A 20355-nucleotide genomic window follows, 5' to 3' on the forward strand; every position below is an offset into this window, starting at 1 on the left:
ATCTATCTGTCTGTCTCTCTATCTATCTGTCTTTCTGTCTGTCTGTTAGGCTTGTCTATATCTATCTATCATTTATTTGTCTGTCTGTCTATCTCTGTCTGTCTCTCTATCTATCTGTCTGTCTATCTATCTATCTATCTATCTGTCTGTCTCTCTATCTATCTGTCTGTCTGTCTCTCTATCTATCTGTCTGTCTGTCTGTTAGTCTGTCTATATCTAGCTATCATTTATTTGTCTATCCGTCTATCTCTGTCTATCTATCTATCTGTCTGTCTGTCCATTCATCTCTGTCTGTCTGTCTATCTGTCTGTCTGTCTGTCTATCTATCTATCTATCTATCTATCTATCTATCTATCTATCTATCTATCTATCTATCTATCTATCTATCTGTCTGTCTGTCTATCCATTCATCTCTGTCTGTCTGTCTATCTGTCTGTCTGTCTATCTGTCTGTCTGTCTATCTATCTATCTGTCTGTCTGTCTGTCTGTCTATCCATTCATCTCTGTCTGTCTGTCTGTCTGTCTGTCTGTCTGTCTGTCTGTCTATCTATCTATCTATCTATCTATCTATCTATCTATCTATCTATCTGTTAGTCTGTCTATCTATCTGTCTGTTTGTCTGTCTGTCTGTCTATATTGTTGGACCCACCGTAACCCTGACCAGGATGTAGATCTGTCTGTCTCTCTATCTATATTGTTGGACCCACTGTAACCCTGACCAGGATGTAGATCTGTCTGTCTGTCTCTCTATCTATATTGTTGGACCCACTGTAACCCTGACCAGGATGTAGATCTGTCTGTCTCTCTATCTATATTGTTGGACCCACCGTAACCCTGACCAGTCTTACCCGCACTAGCTGTCGTTTCCGGTTTGCTCAGTGAGCTGATGATGACGAAGCCGAACCCCTCGCTCTCTTTGCGCTGGATGATGATGTCACTGGCCTGACCGGCGGCGGCCTCCGGCGGCTGGGAGGGCGTGGCACTGGGGGCGGAGTTGGCGAAGTTTCCGGAGTTGAAGTCGCTCCTGGGAGAACTGTGCTGGGTGGAGAGGGAGCAGGGACTCCGCCCGTTCTGAGGGCACAGCTCGCCTAAAGACACGGAGACAAAAGTATGTGGACGCCTGACCATGAGCTTGTTGGACGTCCAGTTCCAAAACTACATGCATGTATACGGAGTCACTGCTCTCTTCTTTTGCAGCTATAACAGCCTACACTCTTCAGGGGCGTGTGTCTGTGGGAATTTGTGTCATTCATTTAATGCCCTTCCTGATGCCACCCTCCTATACATCAGAGTTTGGGACTGGCACTAATGCGATACTGATTTCTGGGAAGATTCGTCACTGTCTATTAGGGTAATAATGGCTCTCGCTGTGGTTCGCTTGAGTCCCAGAGCCATCAATTCATAGTCTGTTTTACCACCGCTTTGATAAAAAAACGAGAGGTCGTTCTCACCTGCGGGCGTCGCTCTCCTGCGGACGGTCAGTTTGACGTGGCCGGTCCGCGCGGCCGTGTGCATCAGGTCGATGACGTAGCGGTGAGGTTTACCCGCCACGGCGATGCCCTCCACCGACGTCAGCTCGTCTCCGGGGCGGAGCCGGCCGTCCTTATCGGCCGGGCTGTTCTCCACGATCGCTCCGATCAGGATCTGCATCAGACCGAGAGTTACGGCTTAATAACTTCATTACCGATAACATTCATAACCGATTGAAATCGTGGCACACGCGCACCGATTTTTAACTGTCTTCCGGTGCATCGTTACATACCTACTATCTATCTATCTGTCTCTCTCTCTGTCTGTCTGTCTGTTGGTCTATCTATCTATCTATCTGTCTATATGTCTGTCTGCCTATCTGTATGTTTATCTATTCATCTCTATCTGCCTGTATATCTATCTGTCTGTCTGTCTATCTATCTATCCTTCTGTCTGTCTATCTATTCATCTCTATCTGCCTGTATATCTATCTGTCTGTCTATCTATCTATCCTTCTGTCTGTCTATCTATTCATCTCTATCTGCCTGTATATCTATCTGTCTGTCTATCTATCTATCCTTCTGTCTATCTATTCATCTCTATCTGTCTGTCTGTCTATCTATATGTCTATATCTATCTATCTATCTATCTATCTATCTATCTATCTATATGTCTGTCTGTCTGTCTGTCTATCTGTCTGTCTGGCTATCTATCTGTCTGTATATCTATCTGTCTGTCTGTCTATCTATTCATCTCTATCTGTCTGTCTATCTATCTATCTATCTATCTATCTATCTATCTATCTATCTATCTGTCTGTCTGTCTGTCTGTCTGTCTATCCTTCTGTCTGTCTCTGTTTGTCTATTCATCTATATCTATCTATCTGTCTGTCTGTCTGTCTATCCTTCTGTCTGTCTCTGTTTGTCTATTCATCTATATCTATCTATCTATCTGTCTGTCTGTCTGTCTGTCTCTGTTTGTGTGTCTGTCTGTCTGTCTGTCTGTCTATCTATCTATCTCTATCATTGTTTTATTACCTTAATTGATGAACACGTCCATCATCTGCGCCTCCATGCCCCCTCTGCCCGCCATATTTGGCAGGGCAGAAGGACAGGATTCCAAACACGACATGGCCAAAAGTATTTGGACGCCTGACCATGAGCTTGTTGGATGCCCCAGGTTGAGGTCAGGGCTCTGTGCAGGACACTGGAGTTCCAGTCATGCCAGAATGAGAAAGGACCTTCCCTAAACTGTTGCTGCAAAGTCGGAAGCCTACCAATCCCTTTAAATAATGAATTTATTACACCTGTTAGGAACTGTTGTGTCAGAAACACATGGATTCACTAATTAGAAGGGGCGTCCCAATACTTTTGTCCATACAGTGTGTGTGTGTGTGTGTGTGTGTGCTGTAGAGTACGAGCCTTCTCCTGGGCCTCCGGACTCACAGGTTGTCCCGCTTCCTCTCCTCCCAGGATCCTGAACCCGAACCCGGATTTCTCTCTGTGCAGCGTCACCTCCACCTCCTGGTACTCGGCTGCCGACACACACACACACACACACACACACACACACACACACACACACACACACAAGATTTACTTCTGAAAATGCTCCCCATGTTCAACAAACGATTCTAACCCTCTGACCAGCATGTCTTAACAATCTTGACTTCTCTGCACCCATATAAACAGGGCTAGTTTGGCTGCATGATTACCACTAAGCCACGAGCTTCCTGAAAGTACATGGAACAGTGGTCTCCTTGCTAAGGTTTGGAAGTGAATCCAAACTGTTATGTTATGCTCTATAACCAGATGTAATCAAAAACCACCAGAAAACAGGTCTGCTGTAAATTAGAAGCAGCTGGAACGTGGGTCAGTGTCCTTGATCGAGCAAGCTTCACACTGCCTGGGTTCAAAACTGGGACCTTCAAGCAAGATGAAACAATATTATTATTATTATTATTATTATTATTATTATTATTATTATTATTATTATTATGCATTTTCTCCCTTTTTAGCGCCTCCAATTGCCCGTTTGCGTCACGCTTCCTCTCCACCAATGACGATCCCCGCTCTGATTGAGGAGAACGAAGCTAACCCATGCCCCCTCCGACACGTGGGCAGCAGCCATATGCATCTTATCACCTACACTTTGATGAGTGCAGTGCAGCTCAGCGTTGTGTACGGAGAGACTCACCCTGAGAGCACTCTTTTCTCATCTCTGTGCAGCCAGCAGAGGTCGTAACTGCACCAGTCATGGGAGAGAGACCCCATCCGGCTTAGTCCCGCCCATATCTGAACAACAGGCCAATCGTCGTTCATGTGGCCGCTCAGCCTTAGCCGGCAGGCAGAGCTGAGATTCGATGCAATGTATTCGAGATCCCAGCTCTGGTTCCAGCGTGTGTTTTTACCGCTGCGCCACCTGAGTTGCCAACAGAACCATGTATGTATGAGAGAAGGAAAAAGTATTCAAACCCGACTACACTGCACCTACTGTAAAGCATGGTGGTGGTAGCATTAGTGGAACTGCTTAGTGCAGCATTAGCGCATTGCACAAAGCAAATAGAATAATGCAGAAAAAAGGCTATAAAATCAGTCAGAAGGTGGATTATTCACTGTAATCAGGTGTTTTAGCAGGACAGGGACCCAAATAGACAATGGAAGAGACAGAAGAGTGGAGTGGAGTGGTGTGGTGTGGGGGACATCACGCTCCATACATTTGTGCATAGAAGTAAAGGGACTTAAGTAGGGCCGCCACTAACGACTATTTTTCTATCGATTAATCTATAGACTATTTTATCGATTAGTCAATTAATGTAAACGATTAATTTTCCTCCAAAAAATTTAATTCAGAACCTCATTGAAGCTTCTTTTATTTTAACAACAAACTGTACGACATAATAATATAGAAACACAGAACTAAATGTAAACAGGGTTTATGTTCATATCATCACATTCTCAAGCGCTCCATATTAAACAGAGTGCAGCACGTGTTCATGGTGTTCCGTACACAAAGCAAAGTGCTTCAACTTATAGCAAGAATAAAGTAGTTAGATGTAGCCACGTCTCATTAAGTCTGACCAGGGATGGACTGGCCATCGGGAGGGTCGGGAGTTTTCCCGGTGGGCCGCTCTGTATGTGGGCCGCTGAGAGAGAGTAAAAAATAAATTCTGTTTTAATATTCCTGAATAATAATCCTGAAGTGTGCATTGGCCCACCACAGTATCCTCACTGGATGTCCATTGGCCAATCACAGAAATGTCCCTCCCCCAGGATAAACCGTAATCACAACCACCGGTACAAAAACTACGAATGAGTGCGAGATAGAGAAAGGGTCAAAAAAGCGTAAAGGAGGTGCAGAAAAAGAAAAATCGGAGCAATGCACTAATTTGGAACAAACGTGAATCACGTGTAAATAAAAGTGCGAAAAAAGCATATTTACCAGTGTTAAAGGTTTAATGAAAGAAAGGTTTCATTTTATTTCTTGCGGTTTAATGTGACAGGATAAACCGTAATCACAACCACCGGTACAAAAGCTATGAATGAGTGCGAGATAGAGAAAGGGTCGAAAAAGCGTAAAGGAGGCGCAGAAAAAGCCCGTGATTAAAAACAGAAAAAGCTGCAAGCAGATGCAGAAAAGTGCAGGAAACTGGACAGCCTGTTTGGCAGTGAGGAACTACAGCATAGCCAAAGAGCAGAAAAGGAAAAGTTAGTGTTCAGTGACTCTGCTTCGTTAGTAACGCCGTTTAAGGAGAGACTGTGGGCCCATCTCAAATGTCGCCTATGCCCTACTTAGGGTACTTCCTAACTGTCGAGTGCTATGAATCATGAAAGGACTCCGTTTTAACTACAACAAAACTGATTTATTATTTGCAACATCAGCTTGCAGATACGCAGAACATGTGAGTGAGCCGGGTGCGTTCCAATCACATACGCAGAGAAGGGAATAAGGGCACACACTTCCAAGTGCACTTGTCTAGCAAAATATATAAATAGACAGTTGCTCTACATCCCCTTTTCCTAGCCTAGTACTTAACATAACAGAACTAGTTTAGCAATAATGAGTTGCATTTTGACATTTTGAAGACATAGAAAAGTTGTTGCAATTTACATACAGCATCTGTAGAACTTGTTTTTACAAAGTAAAGTTATGTACTAAAACTGGCAGTTAAACATATTCTAGAGCAACAGGGTGGATATAAAAGTTTTGACATTACTAAATGTCTTGATTTGTTCTCAAACAAAATATAGCACGTAAAAAAATAAGTGTCTTTTAAACTAAATAACTGTGTTGCTCAAAGTTCTAAACGTCTAGTCCAAATACTTGGGATTGGGACGAACAGTGCGTCCTGAGCGTGTTTTGTAAGGACTAGGACTAATGGGCTTTTCAATTGACAGTCATGCTGGAGTTGTTTGAGGTGGTTTGTCACTTGTAGTTGGGGTATGTTCTATCAACCTCATAGTTTGTCCTTCAGGTTGCAGGTTCTCTTCATCATGCTGTACTTGGAGTGGTTCATTTACAGGCAAGAGGTGTTTGCGGTTCCTTCTATAAACCTTTCCTTCTGATAGAACAGTGTATGACCTTGGTTCACTGCAAATGTCCTTTACAATTCCCATATGATGATAACCTTGTGGAGTTTGCATTCTCACTACTTGTCCTGGAAGCATTGAATTTAGTGGTCTGCTAGACTTATCATAGCTTCTCTTTTGACAAAGTCGTGTTTTCTGGAGTTGTGCATGAATTTGGCTGGTTGAGAGTGAAGATGGTACAAGTAGGGATCTGTGGATAGGTAGTGTTGTGCGGGTTTGTCTGGATAAAAGCCTTTGTGCTGGAGAGCCTAGCATGGAGTCACGAGGCACGTTCCTGAGATTTAACAAGTTGAGGTAAGCATCAGTGCCATCTCGTTTGGACTTCTCCAACAGTTGTTTTGCACTGCGAACAGCTCGCTCTGCCAAGCCATTGGATTGTGGATATTCTGGGCTGCTAGTTTTATGCACGAAATCCCAAGTTGCAGCAAAGACTTTGAATTGGTGACTTGTGAATTGTTTTGCATTGTCCGAAATAAAGATGTGTGGTGATCCATGGACAGAAAAATGTCTTTTCAGTTTTCCAATGACTGTTGCTGAGGTTAAGTCACGGAGAAAGTCAACTTCAAACCATCCTGAGTAGGAGTCAGTGAGCACTAAATAATGCTGGCTGTTCCATTCAAAGATGTCAGCTGCTACAGTTGACCACGGCAAGTCTGGGATCTTGTGTAGCTGTAGTGGTTCTTTCTGCTGATGTGGTTTGGTACTGTTACAGATTGAGCATGACTGAGTTTGATCCTCAATGTCTTTGGTCATGGTGGGCCAAAAGATTATACCTCTAGCTCTACGCTTTGTTGAGTCGGTTCCTGGGTGTCCTCTGTGTACAATCTTCATGTACTCAGTCTGTAATGATTGTGGTATCACTGCCTTGTGGTCTTTTCTCACAATTTCTTCATCCACGATCAACTCATGTCTGTAGGGGTAGAATGGTTGAATTGTGGGTGGTACACTGTGCATTCTGCTTGGCCATCCTCGCCTGATGATGTCGCTCAGCAACTGTAGTGTAGCATCTTTTGCAGTGTGCTGTTTAAGTTCTTCCAGACGGGATGAGGAGATATCACAAATGTTCATGACCTCAAAGGTGTTTTCCTCACTTGGGTGTTGCAGTGTGGAAGGGCTTGGTGCTCGCGATAGCGTGTCAGCTATGTACATTTGTTTGCCTTTCTTATACACCAAGTTAAAGTTGTACTTTTGTAGTCGTAACATCATACGTTGGAGTCGTGCAGGAGCGGTGTGAATTGGCTTTTTTAATATCGTCACCAAAGGCTGATGGTCTGTTTCAATGGTGACTGACTTGCCAAAGATGTAATCGTTGAACTTACTGCAAGCAAACACAACAGCAAGTAACTCCTTTTCAATCTGCACATAGCGCATTTCTGGTTCTGTTAGCGTGTGTGAGGCATAGGCTATTGGTTTGCCTTCCTGTAAGCATGCTGCTCCAAGACCATATTGTGATGAATCACAGGTCAATGTGACTGGCTTATCAACACTGTAATATGATAGGACAGGTGGGCTTGATATGCACTTCTTCAGTGTATCGAATGCATCTTGGTGCTGTTTCAGCCAACACCATTCACAGTTCTTATGTGTCAAATGGCGTAGTGGAGCAGATATTTTGCTGAATGAATTTACCAAGGTAGTTTGTCATCCCAAGGAATCTCTGGAGTGCAGTGACATTTGTTGGTACTGGCATCTCACTGATCGCTTTTGTTTTGGAAGGGTCAGCCTGCAGCCTACGTAACTCACTTCTTTGAGCTTAAATTTGCATTTGAGCTGATTCAGTCTCAGATTGACTTGTCAAGGATCAAGAACCTTTTTCAAGTTTTCACCATGTTCCTGCTCATTTTTACCTCCAACCAAGATATCATCTACAATGACATGGATATCCTGCAAAAATTTGTTCCATTGATCGCTGGAATACTTCACTGGCTGAGTTTATTCCAAATGGCATTTTGAGGAACCTTAATCGGCCAAAGGGGGTACTGAATGTGGTGAGCAGTGATGATTTGTGGTCTAGCTATATTTGCCAGAAGGAACTTTTTGCATCTAGCACAGAGAAAAGAACACAATTTGACATTTGGACTGCAACTTCTTCAACAGTACGCATTGGGTGATGTGGTCTTCAGGGCCACATGAAGATCTCTAGGATCTATGCAAATTCGAATATGGTCAGTGTTCTTCTTATGCGTCGCTACCATTGATGAAACCCATTCGTTAGGTTCTGATACAGGAGTTATGACTCCTAGATCTGTCATTCTCTGTAGCTCTACTTTGACCTTGTCTTGCATGGCTAATGGAATACGTCTTGCTGGTCGGACGACTGGCTGCACTGTGGGGTCTATTTTCATTGAGTATGTGACAGGAAGTTTGCCTACATCGTCTTTAAAAAGATCTGCATAATCCTCAAAGATTTTGTTTGTGAAATCAGAGCTGTCAGAGGTGTTGAGCTGGTGAACCTCTTTGTTTAGCGTTATGAGTCCCATACGCAAACAGTCCGGTAAGCCTAGTAGTGGCTGTGCATTTTTTTTTCGATTACATAGAATTGTAAATCGTAGCTCTGACCTGCAGAATAGCATGATAATGTGACTGCTCCTAAAGTGCTGAGCAATGCACTAATTTGAAACAAACGTGAATCACGTTTGAATAAAAGTGCGAAAAAAGCATATTTACCAGTGTTAAAGGTTTAATGAAAGAAAGGTTTAATTTTATTTCTTGCGGTTTAATGAGACAGGATGGGGAAATCCAATAGAACCATTTAAGAAATTGTAAATTTTATGTGTGTGATAGATGGATAGAACTATTAATCCCAAAGGAAAGTGTTGGAAATATATATATTTGTTTGTAGTTATTTTTTTATTATTTTAATTTTTATTATAGTGAGTTATTAACTTTAGTGGTAAGATGAAAACTATTAATATCAATCATCTAACATTTGATTAGGGGGTGATATGTGTGGCGCGATGTGCTTGTAGTGGGCTGGTCAAGAAAAAAGTCCAGGGCTGAATTTTATTCCCAGTCCAGCCCTGAGTCTGACGTACAGTAACGACAGAATGAGCCCCGATCCTAACCTCCACATTCACTTAACATGCACTTCACATTCTAAGCCATGTAAACACAGTGGTGAGTGTTTCACGTGAGAAACGTTTTGCGCTTTGAGCGCTGCAGCAACCACAAAAATCGCGAGCCCAATGCAGCAAAGAGCGCCGCGGCCTAACCGAACTCGCTAAGAAATACGGTATTCCAAGATCTCCGCGATTAAGAAGCTTAATGAAACAATATAGACGTGTGACATGGCGCTGGTGCTGCTGTGGTACCATCAAAGCTTTGCACAGTGTACAAACCAGCTTTTAGTTTTGTGCCAGTTTTAAGTGTCACTTAATTAAACTACTGATGATTTGGGTCGTGGAAAACTTTGAGCTTTTCTTTGAAAGCTCTACAATCGGCCTCTGACTGCTGCAGACGGCATTTTTTAAGACTGACCTTGATGTCGCCAACCAGTGACCGGACCAGATACGACTGAGGGTCCTGCACACAGCAAGTAGTGCTGAGAGAATCACATGAACGCTTATATGAACGGAGACGTTGTAGAAATTAAAAGGGATCATTTATAAACATAGTTTTAAAAACGATGCATCACAGCCCTAGACATTTGCCTGACAGGGACTCAAACCTATGCTGTCCCCAGTGCGATGTCGGAAAGCTAAACTGGTTGGCACTCACCCGACAGAGGGCTCATAAAAGTATCCCAGTACAGCATACAACAACCCAAGAAACATAAGAAAAGTTAGATAGAACTGGATCACAGAGGCAACAGCTACTCAGTCCACCAATGTGTGATAACTCAAGTTATCAGGAGGAAAAGGAGCAAAGGCAGGGAAGTCCAGGGCAGCGTCCTAAATCGCAAACTTACGTAAACAGTACGTACTAAATTGGAGACAGTGTGCACTGCTCAGTTGTGTGCAGTGTGCAGTGTGCAGTTTGCACGCAACCTCGTACATACCAACGTCACGTGATGCACGACGTCTCATCGCCACAGTCGGACAAAATTAATTCTGTCGTTTCCCACAAAGCTGCTCATAACGTTGCTCAGGGTCGTACTTAATCATAACATTTTTAACGTTTGTCTTTCTTCTGCGCTACGAACGCCTTTTCAGCTCCAGTTGAATTATAGGATAGATCATCGTCCATAAGTGTGCATCGTTTGCATACTCAAAAAAAAAACTGCCCAGGCGGTAGGTCATCCGGGTACTTTTCGCGCACTGTGTAATGTATACTAGGTATTCGGACACGCTAACTGTTCTCACGTACTGCTTTGGCGTACTGTTCAGCATGGAAGTATGCAGAATTATGCGACACCGTTGGCGGCTAAACAAAGAACAAATATCAAAGGCGGACAGCCAATCACAAGCCTGATGCTACCTGCACCTATAAAGGATCCCGTGCGGCGGTGCCGTCCAACAACGAAAAGCTGAGCCTCGGGCAGCCCAGCATACCGGCCTCAGGACACTGGACTACAAGACACAACACACCGCACGCCTGAATTTACAGCTACTGTCATGGCTTGGATTCAAGGAATCGACACCACGAGTCCTACGCAATTCCAAACCCCCTCCAGGTCCTAATGGCTCACGCGTGACCGTCATCCTGCAATTCGTGTCCTCTGCTGATCTATTAAGGAGGTGGACATGATACGGTTTTGGAAAAGGCCACAAATTCCTGACCTCAACCTAACTGAGTAAAAGATGGACTAGAATGGCCAAAAAAGTTGGGAGCACATCTGGAGTGCAGCCAGGCCAGTTTAGCACCTGCACTCTCTGACTATTCTCTTCTCATTACAGATGCATGTCAGTCTTTCATCGGAGAGTGAGTTTCATTCGGTATTGGTTTTCAACACCAAGATTTCTACAGATTCTCCGATTCTTTCAATAATGTTATGGGCGGTAGATGGTGAAAACTGTTGGCACTATTCGCTCAAATAGGCACTGCACATTAATGACTGAGCCCTCAATGATGACATCACAAATGAAATCATATCCTGTTGAATTGTAAACACATCTCTGTTTTACTTTTAATTAGCATTTTAAATACTGTCCCAAGTTTTTTTGGACTTGAGTTTGTACATTTTCTATCCAGCAGGTCCAGCTGCAGAAATCTTTCAAACACCAGGACTGTAAGGGTGCCCACAAATCCACCACGTCGCCTCCGAGCTCGGGCACCGAACCTGCTGTCCTCTGATTAATGTTCCGGCGGATCCAGGGCGGCGTGCAGATTTCATTTATACGGATCCGAGCGTCCCTAGAGTTCAGGGAGCGGTTCTGATTTTTTTGCGGCAGGCGGTGTGAAATGAAGTGTGTGATTAGATGGATCTGACAGACACGGGTTCGGTCACTCACCCGAGGGGTCTGCTGGGTACACGGGTCGAGGCAGGCCTGGCTCTGAAAAAGAGACGTCAAGGAGAGGCCATTAATCACGACTCATACACACGAACAGGCTTTATAACCCAACCCTCGGTGCTGGATCACGCGACAGGAAAACAAGAGCGTCCTGAGCTGAACCTGCATCAGTGTGGAATAAGCGTCAGATCCAGTGTTACAGCTCCACATGTATCTGTGTTTATCTGGATTCTCCTCCCTGTTTCACTTTTAAACTTGTGTTACAGCTCCAGCTTCTGAGAAACGGTGAGAATCAGAATCAGCTTCTCCCAGAGTCTAAAACGCTTCTGGTTCAAAATAAAGCTTAACGTGGTTTAATGTAGTAAAAGAAGGAGACAGGAGCACTAAACTTCTCTTCATTATTACTGCTCATAAGTTCCTCCACTAATCACATTCCTCACTCGCTGTTTTACTACAATAAGTCACGTTAGGTTTGTGCACCGCCGTCACACTTCATAGGAAATAACGGCACAGCGGCACAAAAGCGGGTTTTGTCACTTCTCATGTGAATGCGCCGGTACTGACAGGAATACGGTGTTCCAAGATCAAGCATCTCCATTATTAAGAAGTGTAAGGAAACAATAAAGAAGTAAAACTAAAGTGCAGCTTTTATTATATTTTTATTGATTTTAAACTGTTTTAATTGCCTCTTCTGTTTCAATGTTTTTACCCCAAATCAGAAAGTTTTATTTATTAATAAGCATCCATTCCTGCATTTCAGGCCTGCAACACATTCCCAAAAAAGTTGGGACGGGGCAATTTAGAGCTAATAATGAGGTGAAAAAACTAAATAATAAGGTGATTCCAAACAGGTGATTGTAATGATGGTTTGGTACAAAAGCAGCATCCAGGAAAGGCTGAGAGTCTCTGATGAGTAAAGATGATCAGAGGATCCAGTTTGTCCACAAATGTGTGAGAAAATGATTAAAATGTTTAAAAACAATGAACCTCAAAGAAAGATTGGAAAGGATTTGCATGTTTCCAGGGACGTCCAGCATTTTTCAACAAGACGATGCAAAACCACCTGCTGCACACAATACAAAGACATGGCTACAGAAGAAGAGGGTACGGGTACTGGACTGTCCTGCCTGCAGTCCTGACCTGTCCAAAATAGATAATGTGTGGAGACCCCGTACTGTTACACATCTTAAGACGTGTTTGCAGGAAGAACGAGACAGATAAAACATGAAATATCTCAGGTTCATCCTGTCTGACATCAAATAAACGTCAAACTCAATGTAAGAAACTCTGTGTTTTTATTTTCCAACGCTTCTTTTTGTATCTGTTGGTCCTGGATTTTGTAAAGTTGCTTTGAGACAATGTATATTGTAAAAAGCGCTATATAAACAAAGTTGACTTGACTTGACTTGACAAAATAAAAGCTGAAACATTAAATCACTCAGTCTCCTCGGAGCTAAAACCTCTTTTAAGTGTGGTAAAAAGGAACGGCAACATTACAAAGTGGTAAATGCTTTACTGTCCCAACTTTTTTTGGAGTGTGTTGCAGACCTGAAATGCAGGAATGGATGTTTATTAATAAATGAAATGAAGTTGAACAGATAAAACATGACATATCTCAGGTTCTTCCTGTCTGACATCAAATAAAAGTCAAAGTAAATGTAAGAAACTCTGTGTTTATATTATTTGCATTTTCCATGCTGTCCCAACTTTTTCTGATTTGGGGTTGTATATTTGTGTTATTTTCAGTGTATGTCAAAAACAACCTAATTATTTTACATGAGACTAAAATATCTGCAGCTCCACGGGACCATGGACGCATTAACAGGTTCCCCAAACATCCTTATGGGAAAAATGACCTTAAAACTCGACGTCTTTAAAACTCGACACCGCTCCCAGAACCGAGCTGAAGATTTCAGGACATCACGGTAAACACAAGCTCCCTGTTTTTGGAAGGAATTTCATGTTGGAACTGTCGAGATGCCACAGGAACTTGTAACCAGTGTTAATACTGGAATGATCAGACACCAAATCTGGACAGACGGCTGAAAATATTCATTCTGTGCCATGACGAAGGACGGAAATCCCTCAGAAGAACGGAGCAGGCTGAATCGTCTGTACTGAGCCCACACACATTGACTAATGAGACCAAACACCAGTCTGGGTTTATCAGAAGCTTTCAGGACCATGACGTTAACCACACAAATCCCTCCGCGCCAGCAACAATGGACCACGGGGCGACCGGAAAAACGGCGTGAGTCAGAAATACTGAGTAGTGAAGGAGAAAATCACTGTGAGGAGCTGAACGCTGCAGTACAGACTGTAAACCATATTCTGTGATGTAGTAAGACTAAATAAGATGACGTACTGTACGTATCGGCATGCTCACCTTTTAAATAACATCATTTTTATACAAGAGGTCGTTCCAGCTACACAATCTAACCGGTTAAAAAATGTTCTAACTTGGGACGTTTTGTAAAAAGAAGAATCTGTGATGTGTCACTTATTACTCCTGTTAGCGACTGTTGTGGCTGAAACACGTGAATTCAGTAATCAGAAGGGGCGTCCAAATACTTTTGTCCGTATAGTGCAGTGCTCACTCTTACATATGTTTTTATTGTAATAACGTCCGTCTGCTCCTCCTGACGTGTTTGACACCTAATTCAGTCACGTGATCCAAAAAATGAAACCCACAAGCCACAAAACACACCCGGAGACACGCCCAATCAGGAACCGATTCCACCTCATCACGGTAACTGGAGGTACTCGGGTGGTGCAGCGCTGCTTCACTACTGCTGAGCTCCAGGGTTCAAATCCTCAGCTGTGTTATCAGCCGGTCGGGCGTCTACACGTCTGAGGAGGGCGGACGGTCGAGACCTCACAATGAATTGGCGTCCAATCGGGAGTGTTTTACTCTTCTTCTTCTGTTCTTTTTTCTTCTCCTGTCTTATTTTCTACAGTCTTCTCTTGTCTTCTTTTCTATTCTTTTATCTTTCTTTTTCTTCTCCTCTCTTCTTTTATTTTATCTTCTCTTGTCTTGTCTTCTGTTCTCTTCTCTGCTCTTCTTTTTTCCTATCTCTCTTCTTTTCTCTTCTGTATCTTCTTTTCTCTGCTTTTCTTTTCTCTTCTCTCTCTTTTTGTCTTTTCTTTTCTCTTATTTTCTCTTGTCTTCCTTTCTCTTCTTTTCTCTTCTGTCTTCCTTTCTCTTCTATCTCTTCTTTTCTCTTCTGTCTCTTTTCATATCTTCTGTATCTTCTTTTCTCTTCTTTGCTCTGCTTTTCTTTTCTCTTGTCTCTTCTTTTCTCTTCTGTATCTTGTTTTCTTTTCTCTTGTCTTCCTTTCTCTTCTTGTCTCTTCTTTTCACTTCTGTCTTCCTTTCTCTTCTATCTCTTCTTGTCTCTTCTGTCTTCCTTTCTCTTCTATCTCTTCTTTTCTCTTCTGTCTTCCTTTTTCTTCTTTTCTCTTCTCTCTCTTTTTGTCTTTTCTTTTTTCTTCTTTTCTCTTGTCTTCCTTTCTCTTCTATCTCTTCTTGTCTCTTCTATCTCTTCTTTTCTCTTCTGTCTTCCTTTCTCTTCTATCTCTTCTTTTCTTTTTTTCTCGCCTGTCTCTTCTTTTCTCTTCTGTCTTCCTTTCTCTTCTTGTCTCCTCTTTTCTCCTCACTGTTTTTCTCTTCTCTCTTTTTTTTCATTTACACTACATTTACATTCTCAGTATTTAGCAGACGCCTTGATCTGAAGCAACTACCAACTGAGAGTACACATTGCAAGCAATTGAGGGTTAAGGGTCTTACTCAAGAGCCCAACAGTGGCAAGCTGGCAGTTGTGGGGCTTGAACCAGCAACCTTCTGATTACTAGTCCTGTACCTTAACCACTAGGCTACGGCTGCCCCATTTTCCCTGCTCTCCTCTGTGTATCGAAGGACAAGTGTGAGCCTCAACCGACATTGTGGGTGGCAACTGTGAATAAAAACGCACCCTGTGGTGCAAAGACTTCTGATGCTAAAGTCTGGTGTCATGTGCTGGACTGCATGTCGGTCCAAAACATTCATCTATGATCTGTCCCCCCCCCCCCCCCCCCCCCCACACACACACACATCCCAACAAAAAAAGCCCTGATTATTATAAATCAGAGAGAGAGAGAGAGAGGCTCTCGGAGTGTGACTGCAGTATTACTTACGCCTACTCTCATACATAGCTCTGGATTTGGTGAACAGGTCGAAGGGGTCGGGTTTGTCGAGGTCTACAGCTGGAGGCCAGGGTAGATAGGGGGCGCTGTGGGGCAGAGCGGGGGCACAGATGCTGCTCTGAGGATCCCAGTGTTCCAAAACCTGCGAATACAGCATCACAGAGTCAACGCCTCACTCCCACCGGACACGGAGGAGGTCAGTCCTCGGTCAAGTGTGGTTCAGAGGCTGGAAACGAGCCCAGTCATCGAAACTGAATCAAAACGTGTTAGCTGTTATGAAGTGAAATACAAGCAGTTGTTAGCGGCGGCTCAGGCTGGATGTACTAGGTTCTGTGTGAAAACCAAGCTCTCTCTCTACACAGACACATTTCCCATCATCCTACATTCCCGAGAAGAGGGCGTGTCTAAGTTCTTAGATCCCTTAAAATGCTCCTACTGAGGCGCCTTAATCCTGAGTGATAATCCGACTGAATGACGAGGGAGCGTCCGACGCTTTCTACTGAGGAGTTGATCAGGTAGGTAGTGGTGGGGGGCAGGGCGGGTCACTAGGTTTTCACACAGACCCGATATCGGGGGGGGGGGGGGGTTGCCAACGCCCTGTGATGGACTGGCACCCGGTCCTGTATTAATAAGCGTTCCGGGCGCGGATTAGCCTGTGAGTCCATGCAGCGTGACTGGTTACGACCGTCTGGCTGTTAGTTTATGAGCGGGTTACTGAGTTAGAGAGGGTTTATAGTCGGGTTATGATACGTTTTACCTGTTTTGGACTCTTCCAGGGTGAAAAATAACCTGAAATGGTAAAAGAACAAAAGTATTTAACCTACGGAGTGAGAATTTAAGTGTTTCAGCTACAACAGCTCCTAACAGGTGTAATAAATCAATTATATAAAGGAAATGATACGTGAGGCAGTTTTAGCCTAGTGGTTAAGGTACTGGACTAGTAATCACAACGTTGCTGGTTCAAGCCTCACAACTGCCAGGCTGCCACTGTTGGGCCTTTGAGCAAGAACCTTAACCCTTAATTGCTTCGTCAATATACTGTCACAGTACTGTAAGTTTCTTTGGATAAAAGCGTCTGCTAAAATGCAAAAATGCAAAATGCTTCTGACTTTGCAGCAACAGTTTAGGGAAGGTCCTTGTTGTTCCAGCTTGATTTAAAAGCTTGGGGTCCTGCACAGAACCCTGACTTCAGCCCCACTCAACAGCTCTGGAATGAATCGGAACATCAAGACAAGTCAAGTCAAATTATTTGTATAGTGCTTTTTACAATAGACATCGTCTCAAAGCAACTTTACAGAGTCCAGGACCAACAGACCAAAAACCCCTTGACTCAGAACCAGACTCAGCAGGGACCCATCCTCCTTGGGTGGAAACATCAGCATCATACGAATACTGTCATCTGAACAACTGAACAGACACAAATTCCCATACACAGTCTTTTCAGAAGCCTTCCCAGACTAGCGGCAGTTGTTCTAGCTTAAAAGATCACCTAGAGGTCACTTGCTTTTAAAATGGGACGTCCGACAAGCTCATTGTCAAGTGTCCGAATACTTTTGGTGGTACAGTGTTTATCCTGGACGAACCGCCAACAATTAGGGGCTCATTTGAGATACATTACAGAACCGTACGCACCACAAAACAAACTCCTTCTATCGTTAATATAACGTTTATCCGATGCTCTGGCAATGTTAGCTACAAACTACAAACCCTTAATCACACCACACTTCCACAACATGGCTGTTTTCTACCTGGGCCATTCCGCCGAATCCATCCCCGGGACGTTATATGCATAAATGTAGGTAAAAATAACTTTAAATGCATTTTTCATTGAGCAGTGTCATACGTTCATTCCTGTTACCTAAACGTTCATTCTGTTACCTAAACCTTCATTCTGTTAAACCTTCATTCTGTTACCTAAACCTTCATTCCTGTTACCTAAACGTTCATTCCTGTTACGTTCATTCCTGTTACCTAAACCTTCATTCTGTTACCTAAACATTCATTCTGTTACCTAAACATTCATTCTGTTACCTAAACCTTCATTCTGTTACCTAAACGTTCATTCTGTTACCTAAACCAACGTTCATTCTGTTACCTAAACCTTCATTCTGTTACCTAAACCTTCATTCTGTTACCTAAACCAACGTTCATTCTGTTACCTAAACCTTCATTCTGTTACCTAAACCTTCATTCTGTTACCTAAACCTTCATTCTGTTACCTAAACATTCATTCCTGTTACCTAAACATCCATTCTGTTACCTAAACCTTCATTCTGTTACCTAAACCTTCATTCCTGTTATCTAAACGTTAATTTCTGTTACCTAAACATTCATTCTGTTACCTAAACCTTCATTCTGTTACCTAAACATTCATTCTGTTACCTAAACCTTCATTCTGTTACCTAAACATTCATTCTGTTACCTAAACCTTCATTCTGTTACCTAAACATTCATTCTGTTACCTAAACCTTCATTCTGTTACCTAAACCTTCATTCTGTTACCTAAACATTCATTCCTGTTACCTAAACCTTCATTCTGTTACCTAAACCTTCATTCTGTTACCTAAACATTCATTCCTGTTACCTAAACCTTCATTCTGTTACCTAAACCTTCATTCTGTTACCTAAACATTCATTCCTGTTACCTAAACATTCATTCTGTTACCTAAACCTTCATTCTGTTACCTAAACGTTCATTCTGTTACCTAAACCTTCATTCTGTTACCTAAACCTTCATTCTGTTACCTAAACATTCATTCCTGTTACCTAAACCTTCATTCTGTTACCTAAACCTTCATTCTGTTACCTAAATGTTCATTCTGTTACCTAAACGTTCATTCCTGTTACCTAAACCTTCATTCTGTTACCTAAACGTTCATTCTGTTACCTAAACGTTCATTCTGTTACCTAAACCTTCATTCTGTTACCTAAACGTTCATTCTGTTACCTAAACATTCATTCCTGTTACCTAAACGTTCATTCTGTTACCTAAACGTTCATTCTGTTACCTAAACGTTCATTCTGTTACCTAAACCTTCATTCTGTTACCTAAACGTTCATTCTGTTACCTAAACATTCATTCCTGTTACCTAAACCTTCATTCTGTTACCTAAACCTTCATTCTGTTACCTAAACATTCATTCCTGTTACCTAAACCTTCATTCCTGTTACCTAAACGTTCATTCTGTTACCTAAACCTTCATTCTGTTACCTAAACGTTCATTCCTGTTACCTAAACCTTCATTCTGTTACCTAAACGTTCATTCTGTTACCTAAACGTTCATTCTGTTACCTAAACCTTCATTCTGTTACCTAAACGTTCATTCTGTTACCTAAACATTCATTCCTGTTACCTAAACCTTCATTCTGTTACCTAAACCTTCATTCTGTTACCTAAACATTCATTCCTGTTACCTAAACGTTCATTCCTGTTACCTAAACCTTCATTCTGTTACCTAAACGTTCATTCTGTTACCTAAACCTTCATTCTGTTACCTAAACATTCATTCCTGTTACCTAAACCTTCATTCTGTTACCTAAACCTTCATTCTGTTACCTAAACATTCATTCCTGTTACCTAAACGTTCATTCCTGTTACCTAAACCTTCATTCTGTTACCTAAACGTTCATTCTGTTACCTAAACCTTCATTCTGTTACCTAAACCTTCATTCTGTTACCTAAACCTTCATTCTGTTACCTAAACGTTCATTCTGTTACCTAAACCTTCATTCTGTTACCTAAACCTTCATTCTGTTACCTAAACCTTCATTCCTGTTACCTGTTAAACATTCATTCTGTTACCTAAACGTTCATTCTGTTACCTAAACGTTCATTCTGTTACCTAAACCTTCATTCTGTTACCTAAACCTTCATTCTGTTACCTAAACGTTCATTCTGTTACCTAAACGTTCATTCCTGTTACCTAAACCTTCATTCTGTTACCTAAATGTTCATTCTGTTACCTAAACCTTAATTCTGTTACCTAAACGTTCACTCCTGTTACCTGTTAAACATTCATTCTGTTACCTAAACGTTCATTCTGTTACCTAAACCTTCATTCCTGTTACCTAAACCTTCATTCCTGTTACCTAAACCTTCTTTCTGTTACCTAAACGTTCATTCCTGTTACCTACAATTTTACTTATTTTAAAAAGAACATTTTGTGATAAATCACTAGACTGTTCCCGGTGTTCTGGTGCTTTAGCATGTTCTCCATCCTGCTATATTTCATGTACTTACTAATTCTAGGTTAAAAACTCATTCATGTTACTCATCTACCACTCAGAAAGCTTGTAGAAATGAAACAAAGGTGCCTGAGATGGTGGAATGGCCCGGCTGCCACGGCGCAACTCACAGACACGTGGAAGGAGAAGGAAGGTTCTGCGGCGTAATCGCTACAACCAGGCGCTCGCGTGTGAAAGCTAAACAATGTTGGCTAGCATCAAACGCTGGAGCGTACACACACACACACACACACACACACACACTCAGCTCCGCCCGGTCTTTCATGTCTTGGCAGCGAGGGCCTGCAGGACTAAGCCGCCTGTGCAAACGGACTAAATGGAATTAGCGAGCGTCTCGTTCCTTCCTTCACTCACCACTTTTACTTTCATGTATCTGTACAGCGAGACTCCCAGCCGTCGAGCCACAGCCATCAAAAACAGAAGAAAAGAAGAAAAGAAAGAAGAAACACAGTGAAGAGTCGAAACGCTGGACTGAGCTC

The 20355-nt window shown here is 42.6% G+C and overlaps 1 protein-coding gene across 5 annotated transcripts in view; it reads right to left on the reverse strand.

Annotated features, from left to right (window-relative positions):
• The window catches only part of magi2a (membrane associated guanylate kinase, WW and PDZ domain containing 2a), a 123615-nt gene that overhangs the window by 14573 nt on the left and 88687 nt on the right, over positions 1–20355 (reverse strand). For 4 of the 5 annotated variants that reach the window (XM_062996935.1, XM_062996928.1, XM_062996959.1 and 1 more), the window contains 4 exons: positions 11450–11491; positions 2916–3004; positions 1452–1644; positions 849–1088 (listed from right to left, as the gene is read on the reverse strand). In XM_062996935.1, coding sequence (XP_062853005.1) covers positions 849–1088; positions 1452–1644; positions 2916–3004; positions 11450–11491 — 564 coding nt within the window. The remainder of the gene's footprint in view (positions 1–848; positions 1089–1451; positions 1645–2915; positions 3005–11449; positions 11492–20355) is intronic. The other variant, XM_062996943.1, reaches the window with a different exon arrangement.

This window comes from Trichomycterus rosablanca, chromosome 1, assembly GCF_030014385.1.
Source record: "Trichomycterus rosablanca isolate fTriRos1 chromosome 1, fTriRos1.hap1, whole genome shotgun sequence".
Taxonomy (NCBI): Eukaryota; Metazoa; Chordata; class Actinopteri; order Siluriformes; family Trichomycteridae; genus Trichomycterus; species Trichomycterus rosablanca.